We start from the raw sequence: 10,540 nt of genomic DNA on the forward strand, positions 1-10,540 counted from the left end.
TTTTTATAAGACAGACTTATTACTAAGAGAAGATTTCATTCATTTAGTGAGGGAATGTCAACTCATGGCAAAAAGTAACAGATGTAGTCCCACTGTCACGCCCTCTCACATAGGTCAATTCCCTAAGCAAATACTTAATGTTGGCAATGCACATGACCTTTCTTGAACACATCCAGATCACCATCTGACATTTTGCTTAAACACTTTCATATACCCACTCGAACTGTTCTTCAGGAAACTGAAGGCTTTTTTTTTTTTTTCCACTCATTTAGCACATGCCGGACCATCAACTTTTAAGAGAACGTGTCTCAGTTACTGACTTCTCCTTTGGTGCCCTGGAGAGAGGATCAGCAGTAGCAGAGCTCTGGAAAAAAATAATGCATCTGGAGGTCTAGGTTTATCAAATTGCAGAGCAATAATCTCCTCCAGCAAGGAGCATCTCTGGTTTCGAGTCTTTGTAATTAACTAGAGAAAAGGAAAGACATGTAGCATGACTTTAGTCTTATGAAACTCCACATTACATACCAAGTGCTGATGAACAACAAGACCAGCGACTATTTTCCACTGTCCTTGTCATACTGTTTTCTTTCCACCAACAGCCCACCAATCTAACTTCAAAGGAGTTAGCTGTTGGTTTAAGTGGAAAACCTCAAGTCTACCAGGTTGAATTTGATGTTCCTCTCTGCCTTGGTGGCACCACACAAAAGAACAGGCCATAGCAATTGCTCTGAGTCAGGGTTGGTAAATTCTTCCTGAGCATAGACATACTCTTAATAGACCTGTTACTGCAAGTGGGGTGGTCTCTTCATCTAGGATCAGCTCTTTGACCCTTAAATGAGCTACATGTAATCTGAAGGGAGTGAAGACTCCACAATTGGAAATGGATCAAAAAAGTCTAAATTTCCAAGAGGCTTCGGCAAGAACTCCATTTCTTCTGTTCATAGAATCATAGAATGGTTTGGAGTGGAACAGACTTTAAAGATCACCTAATTCCAACCCCCTGCCATGGCCAGGGACACCTTCCACTAGACCAGGTTGCTCAAAGACCCTCCAACCTGGCCTTAAACACTGCCAGGGATGGGGCATCCACAACTTCTCTGGACAACCTGTTCCAGTGCCTCACCACCCTCATAGTGAAAAATTTCTTCCTTAGATCTAATCTAAATCTACCCTTTCTCAGTTTAAAGCTGTTACCCCTTGTCCTATCACTGCATGCCCTTGTAAAAATCCCTCTCCAGCTTTCCTGTAGGCCCCCTTCAGGTACTGGAAGGCTGCTATAAGGTGTCCCCGAAGCTTTATCTTCTCCAGGCTGAACAACCCCAACTCTCTCAGCCTGTCCTCACAGGAGAGGTGTTCCACCATCTGATCATCTCTGTGGCCCTCCTCTAGACCCGCTCCAACAGGTGCACATCTTTCTGTGGCGAGGGCTCCAGAGCTGGATGCAGGACTCCAGGTGGGTTCTCACCATAGCAGAGTAGAGGGGCAGAATCACCACCCTCGACCTGCTGGCCATGCTTCTCTTGATGCAGCCCAGGATACAGTTTGACTTCTGGGCTGCGAGCACACATGGCTGGCTCGGGTCCAGCTTTTCACCCACCAGTGACCCCAAGTCCTCCTTATTTTCCATGTGCCTTAGCACAGTTTCCGGGAGGATCTGCTCCATGATCTTGCCAGGACAGAAGTGAGATTGACTGGTCTGTAATTTCCAGGGTCCTCCTTTTCCCCCTTTTTAAAAACGGGGGTTGTTTCCCCTTTTCCAGTCAGTGGGAACTTCACCAGACTGCCACGACTTCTCAAATATGATGGATAGTGGCTTAGCAACTTCATCCACTGGTTCTCTCAGGACCTGCAGATGCAACTCATTGAGTCCCATGGACTTGTGCACCTTCAGTTTCCTTATATGATCTTGAACCTGATCTTCTCCTACAGTGGGCAGTTCTTCAATCTCCCAGCCCCTGCTTTTGCCTTCTGCAACTTGGGCAGTGTGGCTTGAGCAACTGCCAGTGAACACGGAGGCTAAAACGTTGTTGAGTACCTCAGCCTTCTTCATATCGCAGGTAACCAGGTGTCCCATTTTCTTCCAGAGAAGAAAATTTTCCCTAGTCTTCCTTTTATCACCGACATGCCTACAGCAGGTTTTCTTGTGGCCCTTTACATCCCTGGGCAGATTTAATTCTATCAGGGCTTTAGCTTTCCTAACCTGATCCACAGCTGCTTGTACAATGTTTCTGTATTCCTCCCAAGCTACTTGCCCTTGCTTCCACCCTCTGCAGGCTTCCTTTTTGTGTTTGAGTTTGTCCAGGAGCATCTTAGCTCATCCATGCAGGCCTTCTGGGGGTTTTGCCTGACTTCCTCTTTGTTCAAATGCATTGCTCCTGAGCTTGGAGGAGGTGATCCCTGAATATTAACCAGCTCTCTTGGTCCCCCCTTCCCTCCAGGATTTTATTCCATGGTACCCTACCAAGCAGATCTCTGAAGAGTTGAAGTCTGCTCTCCTCAAGGCCAGGGGAGTGAGCTTGCTATGCACTCTCCTCACTGCCCTAAGGATCTTCAACTCCACGATTTCATGGTCACTGCAGCCAAGGCTGCCCTTGGCTTCACATTCCCCACCAGCCCCTCCTTGCTGGTGAGTATTTTTTTTCCTATGGTCATCCATTTCAAAATCCTTCAGAAGAAAGGCACCTTGACAGTCAGTCTTGGTTTGAGGGTGTGTACCAAAATCAGCTTCCCTAATAAGGTTATCTGCATTTGTTCCAGGCTTAAGATGCTCAATGAACTATTTAACCCGCAACAAAGGAACTTTCCTTCCTTCCCCACTTTGAATTAATTAGGTAGCTCTCAAAAAAATCAAGCAGAATCAAATGACTGAAGGTAGGACATTGTTTGTCCTCAACTCTTGCAGATACACAGTAACAGCAGATCGAAGATGTTGCAATAAGAGTGCTTTGATAAGGTTTCACCAGCAGCGTGCTAGAAAGCCTCAGTCTTTACACTGCCACGCAAAGCCTGAATGAGAGGCAGTAACATCTGTATTATTTTCTCTAGTGATCAAAGAAAATGAGGACTTTAAGTGAAGTTTTTCCATTCAGCTTTAATGGACTCTGTTTTCCCATTAGATTTCTCTTTACCTCATGAAGACAGCCAGGAATCTCATATCTGCTCTGATACTAAGGACTCCATACACCTATATGGTAAAAATAAATTCCCATTCTCCTTCCCTCACCATGAAGTAAAATACAGTCCCGTGATTTTTAGGATGAGAAACATACTTACAAGGTTTATGTCAAAAGAGAGCACATATTTAATGCTTGCTTAATTTTTTGTTGACCTAATGCTGTTGGAAAACTTTTTCATGGCTAAGATGATGCCTGAGTAGACCTGGTTACTTCTGAAGAAAATATATAATGATTCTTTGGAAAAGTGGCTCCAAGGAAAAGTAATCAGATTTCTCTCTAGCGAGACAAGATTAAACTTTGCCTGCAGTCTGCTGAGATTTCTTGCATTGTAAAATTGAGATTGGTATAGAAAGTGAATAAAGCACTACATGCAATTCAAGCACAAAAAAATAAATCTCCTGTCCCAAAAAACTTATAGCTGTGTTAAAAGCCAAAAGAAGGGAAAGTTTCAGATAGACCAACAAGGAGAACATAAGGAATATCACCACATCTTTGCTGAAATTGCAACTTCTGCAACAATTACAATCAATATGTGATTATAATACATCCCATTTCCTCTTATCCAAGCAAGCCCCTTGTAAGTAATCTGTAGGCTACCTACAAGAAATAGTCTCCTGCCTGCTGACATGCCAGGGATGCTTCAGCACACTAGGTTCAACATAACCTGGAAAGCGCACCCCTGGCCATAGTTGTGAGTTTGTCAATACAAAAGGCAGGGAAGACTCATCATGAGAACAATTTTAGAACCACTCCGATCAAGGTGACAAGCAGAGTTCACAGCAGTCTAATCCCTATGGAGGAATATGCAGCAGATTTTCATTTCTAGTTTGAGAGTTCAATTCTGAAATACCAGAGAGAGCAGACAGGACTCCAAGAACGCTCAGGGCATTTAAAATAGCAAAAGGTATTTGAAATAACTGCCCTGTCCATGTCAGCTTTTTATGGGTTTCTCAAAAATTACTGTATCCCATGAACCCAGAATTCATTCTTCTGTGACAGTCATCCGGACAAGAAAAAGCTGTTTCCCGGAAGATGTCAAAACAAGTCATAAGTAAGGATGAAAAAAGCTAGAACTTGTGTGTTACACATAGGTGAGATACAGCCCTGAAGGTCCCTTATCACACTCCAATGTGTTGATGGTATCAGCAGTGTTTTGGGTGCCTTCATCTGAGATTTACAGGGAACAAAACGTAGAGCAAAAGAACCATCTGAATGCCATTCCCTACAAGCAAGAGACTCACAATATTTTACATTCAGTACATTGTCTTTCTGGTTTCACTTCCTTTACCAGATAGGGGGATTTTTTTTTCATCAAACATTTTGATCCCTATACCTGCTGCCAGCAAACAAATTTGCAACATTCCCACCTGGATTAGCATCATATTGCTTAAACACAATGAACTTCTGAATGGAAGGAGAGGGAGCCTTTTACTTTGTCCATCTTCCTTAGCCTGCTCCTCTGGTTGCAGCTGCTTCTGCCTCTACAGGCTTCAAGACCTTGAACAGAACCTTGCATGCAAACACAGCTAAGCTAGGAAATATTGAGCCAAGCCATTCATTTGCAAATCAAACTTGGAATTTTGCTCAAAAGATCATCTAGCAAAATTCTAAATGATGTGAAAGAAATTAAATTAAATAGAAATAAATGGTGGGAACACACAAGGCAGAATGGAACTTGCTCCCAGCCAGCCAAGTGATCATGATATCTCAACCTGTGAGAAACAACCTCATCAGTGTTACACTTTATCTGTTGAAAACAAGGAAAAAAAAGTCATGAAACAATCTCCTATCTACTAAAGAAGCAATCATCACAGAGCAGCAAGGACATATACTATGAAACATCACCCCAAGCACTGCCACACATCCCAGACTAGTTAGGAATCTCTGGTTTTGAGCTTTTATAAAAGCACATGAATATGTGGTGTCACTGTAACGTATGTGAGATAAGCGAAACTGTCAAATTAAGTTAAAAAAAGACCATGACAGAAGAAGAACAGGGACCAATTTTTTTTCTTTTATATTCCAAATTTAAAAAGCAAAGTTATTTTTCTAAAAGGAGAAAGTTGAAAAACTTCTGAAAAAATTACTTCTGACTTGAAAGTTCCTATGTAAACACACACAAACTCTTCCTATCTGACAGCAGCTAACTACTAGGAGTATCAAAATGTTTCAAAAGGGCTCACACCGAAGAAGCCATCAGGGAATTGCCAAGAGTAAGTTTTCTGGGTAAATGAAGAAAAAGAAACAGGAAAGAAAACTTCTTCCTCCTGACAGAAGCAAGCTATATCTTATCCATCAATCTAATACACTATGAGAAACAAAGAAGATTTTAAAAAATCTTGGTTGGGTTCAGCTCACGCCACTATCAGGCGCAGTGTCCCCATCACACCTGTGTGCGGCTCTGCCTCTTCCACTGGCCAAAGAGGGACCCACCATTCTGACCAAACCCTAAGTACACCGAGTGTCCACCACAGTACAAAATCCCAAGGCTACACTAGTATGATAATCATAGCATAACACAATACAGAAAAGAGAGGCATTTCTTTACCACATAAAAACTGAGACTCTATGACACAATATTCCCTTAATATCAGATTATTAAATTTTGCATGGATTTTCTGCACTCAGATAATTCACATACAAATTTGTACATGGATACTAACATATGTTAGAATAGTTTAGGAAATTACCAAATGCTTCTCACCAGTCAAGGCGTGAGTGGCACTAATGAAATGCACAAAAGGTCTCCATGTGTAAAGACAGCAGTTTCTCTGACATTTATGATTTTTTTTAAAATGTTTTATGCAGAGGAGAGTGATGTAACATCTTCTGTGTTTAAAGCAGCAAAAGATATAAGAGGACAGAGAATCCTCAAAGTGCTGGAAGCTGGTTAAACCATAATGAAAAAACTGCAAATGAACTGTCGTGTTTTAAGTGTTGTAATTATTTAGGAATAATTACATTCTAGTCTGAAAAATAAATGCTTATTCCCATTCCATGAACAGCTGATCCCACCTCTAAAAAGACTCTGAATAAAGCTGATTTGAGACAGCGTCATACAAAGCTGTAACTGATAGCAGTATTCAATGCACCAGCAACAGAGGAATATGACTAAAGACCTAAAAGGTCTTTCTTATGAAAGAATGCATAAGTCATTCTTTCATGCAACTGAAGCATAACGTGAGCAACAGAGCAGCACACTGGACAACTGTGTGGGCTATAGCTATTTTTCTACAAGAATATATAAAGTCCTCTTGAGCAAGGACTGCTGTACACCAAGTCCTTACAGAGCCTCATGTAGGTTAGAAGCTTTTGCACACAGCGAAGTCATGGATGAGCTGATGTTTTAAATATTAAACAAAGAGGAAAAAAAAGATTACTCATGTGGACTAGTGTAATCCACGAAGCATAACATTTAAACAAGACTCAACACACTTTTTCCTCCCAACAGTCTTGATTCCACCATTAATTTGTCCTTCTTTTTATATCAAAGTAAGAACTGGTGAAAAGGAACCTTTCTAGCGACCTGCCCTTTCAACGTTGGTGTTTGGAAGGAAACAGATCCAGAGTCAGCAGATAAAGCAACACATTAAGATGTAATAAGGCGATTTAAATCAAGTATCAAAATAGTCAGAAGAGGCAAACAAGGTTCTAAGTACCCTTCGAGTAACTAGGACACAGCCTTTTTTAATGGAAGAAAATAGTATGGCAGTCCTTCAAGTCCAAAACATCAGTTAAACACAGAATCACTGGAGATTATCAGCAGCATTCCACCTTCAAAAAAATTATTCTTAGTTGACATGTCAGAGAATTTTTGGAAGTGAAAACAAGGCACCAAGAACTGAAGCAGAAAAGAGACCATGTTCTTGTAACTCCTCATATTCCCCTCATAAAGGTGAGCAAACCAAACGGACAGAGAAAAAATACTGCATACCTCATGTAGAGAAAGTGTTCCTTCATCTTCCTTTCAAGATACCGTGCATAAGACACGTCTCTTTCAGAAGAAAGAGGGATACAAATCAAATGTGCAGCTCTGAACAGACAAGTCCGGCTGAGGAAAGGTAAGCCAAAAGAAAAAAAAAAAAGAAAAAAAGAAAAAAAAGAAAAAGTCCCTCGCCCTTCTCTAGCATCAAGACTGGCAAGTACTGAAGATGCAGCACAGAAAACTGGTTCTGAGGCCCCCTGAGGCAACATTCTTCTAAACAAAAATGTTGTTAACCTAGGTAGGCAGAAGATACTCCTGCCTAAAAATTAAAAAGCACGGTCCTACAGAAACTTCATCCCTTTTTTATGAAGGGAAAGTCTGAGCTCTCACTCTGACCACAGTCCAAGCACAGTCATAAACCACATTCCAAGAAGTTGTATATTAGTATTTTCACTTCCATTTTCTTTTAACTCTCTGAAAAATTTTCTCTTTTTTTAAGCGCACCTTACTAAATAGCTCCTTCAGTTAACATTTCTTGAACTTTCCTTCAACACTTCTTGGTCTTTACACAAAACTAAAAAAAGTATATTCTTTTATGAACCAAAACCTAAACAGACATTTTTATAAAGTAGCATTTGCTTATTGATCAGAATTATTCTTGTATTGCTCTGCAGCACACTATCTTACTAAATGCAGTATTATCAACAGTTACAGAAATAATCTCTACACAAATCTGCGCTACATCATAAAATAAAGAAGTAAAATCTACATCATAAAATAAAAACGTAAAATGAAAGTTGACAGAGTAATTGGACAAAAGTCATTTCACATTAGGTTCTAAGCTCAAAAGTCTTAAAAGCTGCCTTTACCACATACCATCCTATAAGTTCTGCATTACAGCACCAAACGCACCCTTACTTCCGAAGTTAGGCAGCCTATTACTATTAGTTTGACCTATCACTATTCCTTGAATTCAGATGTTTACTTTAGAGCTATGCAGTATATATTAGAGAGCTGTAAAACAAACTTCACTAAACAATAGATTATAGAATCACACAATATATTAATTGGGAATTTATAATATATAACATGACACCTGATTTTCTAGGGTTTATGAATAAACAACAATGGCCTAGTATTAGAAAGCACAGGATACTAAGTTAGACCTAAAAGCGTACTTTTTAGCTGTATCTGTAAAAGGCAAGTTAGGGAACACGCAGCATCCATGCTAACATGCTCATACTGCCAGAGTGCATTTTAAAGGAATACTGTATTTGTTGGCATGTTATTTTCTATAGCATACATTTTGTTAAGTCTTTCTTCTATCAGTTCTCTTTTCCTTTATGGGTTTGGTATCATTTAATCTCTTTTTGACATATACGGAGTACTTTGATTGCATATACTGATAGCTTTTCCCAATGTTTTTCCCCACTATGTGCTTTTACCTGTTCTTCCACTTCTATTTCCACACCTTCCTCACTAAGAGCTTCATATCTCATACACAATGTTTTTCGTTATCGTCTTACCATTCCCCAGGCCCCCAACTTCCTGCCCCCGCCACTGGAATTTCATCAGGAGTTCCTACTATGAGGAAAATCAACAGCATCAAATCAGCTCCTTTTGGTCTACGAAGCAAGTGTAGAAGTGAAGTGCGGCTCACACCCTTTGATCAGGCCAAAAATAAAGATCAGACAAATGGCATCACCTTTTGTCCATCTGTTCTGTGCTTCTGGTTTTGGCCTCATTTCCATATGACTAGTTCTAGTGCCTGATTGTACTATGCATATAACCTAAAGCACACAGAGAGAAGAAAGTTTATGGCTACTTGAAGCAGGATGATACAGCAACCATAAATCCTCAGCCTCTTCTACAGAATTTGCTTTTCTTACTGGAGAAAGAGAAGAACTCAGAACTACCATTTCAAAAGTGATTTTTGTATATCCATAATAATTATTGCTCATAAAAATTCCAACAAAACAACTATCATTACACAAAACTGATAGTAGAATCTGCATTAATTCCTACCAAAAAATCCACATCTCTGAAGTTGCTATAAAAACTTGTAGAAATAAAGAAAATGTTACTGGGTCAGATACAAAACACAGAAATAGTACAAAGTAAAGTTTGCTAAACAGCATTATTTGTAGCATTTAACATCTTATGGGAAAGCATAAAGCAGGAAAAAAAAATTACCTTACTTCAGCTGGTGGATTTTGTGAGTAAGGATTTGCAGAGCATGCCAAAATCCTGACTACAGCTCCAGGATGATATGTTTCCAGAACGTGCACTGCAGTGGGATAAACTGGTTCCTCAAAAGCAAGTTCCACATAGTCCTGGCTACAGAAGGTGGGTGGTGTCCTCTTGAACGGCAGCCGTGCACTAGGGCAACGATCCCACCAGGTCCCGTAAGTTCGGAAGACGGCAGTCTGAGTGAAGTCACCAGAACTAGGGTACACGTTTGGAATACCTGCTAAATTCCACATGGTGTACGACATGCTGTTTTCACTACCATAGTGAGAGCTGAAATCCAACACTTCTTTGGCATACTGAACTATTTCAACATTGATAGGTAAGGCTCGGGTGTTTGACTCAATAGCCCTCCGGCTGTTCATTTCTCCTCTCGTTGCTGTCCTAGCTCGGCGCCGAAGGCACATATAGTAAAACATGCTCAGAACTGTTAACATGGGAAACACTGGTGGCATCTAGATATGACTTAGGAAGATGCGAAAGGTCAGGAGTCCTTTAGAAGGTGCATTAACTGCTTGTGGTGTTTTGGAAAAGAGCTGATAAAACAGAATGAATAGACATAGTAAGCAGGTAAAACATTCTTAGAAAGCAAACTGTACTCTTTCAAATATCCTGTTAAAAAAAGTACTGCTACTAAAACATTCATAAACTATTACATTTTATGTTAAGACAATTATTTAGTTGGAGGCTACAAAGTGTGGCTTCCCATTTACCATGTTTAAAAAAAGAGAAGACTATGAAGAAGTGCGCCAAAACTAGCCCTCGAGCAACAAAAAGACTAACGGTTAAATTAAGCATTATTTTCAGGGATTTATTGAGAGAAAACAAATCTTCCACTGACTTATGGAAATGAAATCAAGTATGAAACGAAATAAGGCCCTTGCAGTAAATAACTGCAGAAAAGTATCTCAAGGTACAGCTAAAATTACCCATAGTATAATTTTGAAATACTTAAACTAAAACTGACTTTTAAACAAAGTACTCAAGTACCTAGTCAGGCTGCAGCAGTATACAGCTCAACAAAACCTAAGCTACATCACTGCTTATATTTTGCAGCAAGACTGCTCTCAGATCCAAATTAGCTCAAATAAAGATAGCTCAAGTATATATTATATATATAATATATAACCTGGAGAATAAATACATCCTTCAAAGACGGCTCATAGAAAATTGGACAGCTACTCCAGCGAAC

At 40.0% G+C, this 10,540-nt stretch overlaps 1 protein-coding gene across 1 annotated transcript in view; it reads right to left on the reverse strand.

Annotated features, from left to right (window-relative positions):
• The window catches only part of FBXL4 (F-box and leucine rich repeat protein 4), a gene marked incomplete at both ends in the record, with an annotated part of 55,616 nt that extends 45,813 nt beyond the window's left edge, over nt 1-9,803 (reverse strand). Inside the window, one exon of the mRNA XM_081997255.1 lies at nt 9,295-9,803. Coding sequence (XP_081853381.1) covers nt 9,295-9,803 — 509 coding nt within the window. The remainder of the gene's footprint in view (nt 1-9,294) is intronic.
• Nucleotides 9,804-10,540: the final 737 nt, after the last annotated feature.

This window comes from Phaethon aethereus (assembly GCF_964289735.1).
Source record: "Phaethon aethereus genome assembly, chromosome: 3".
Classification (NCBI taxonomy): Eukaryota; Metazoa; Chordata; class Aves; order Phaethontiformes; family Phaethontidae; genus Phaethon; species Phaethon aethereus.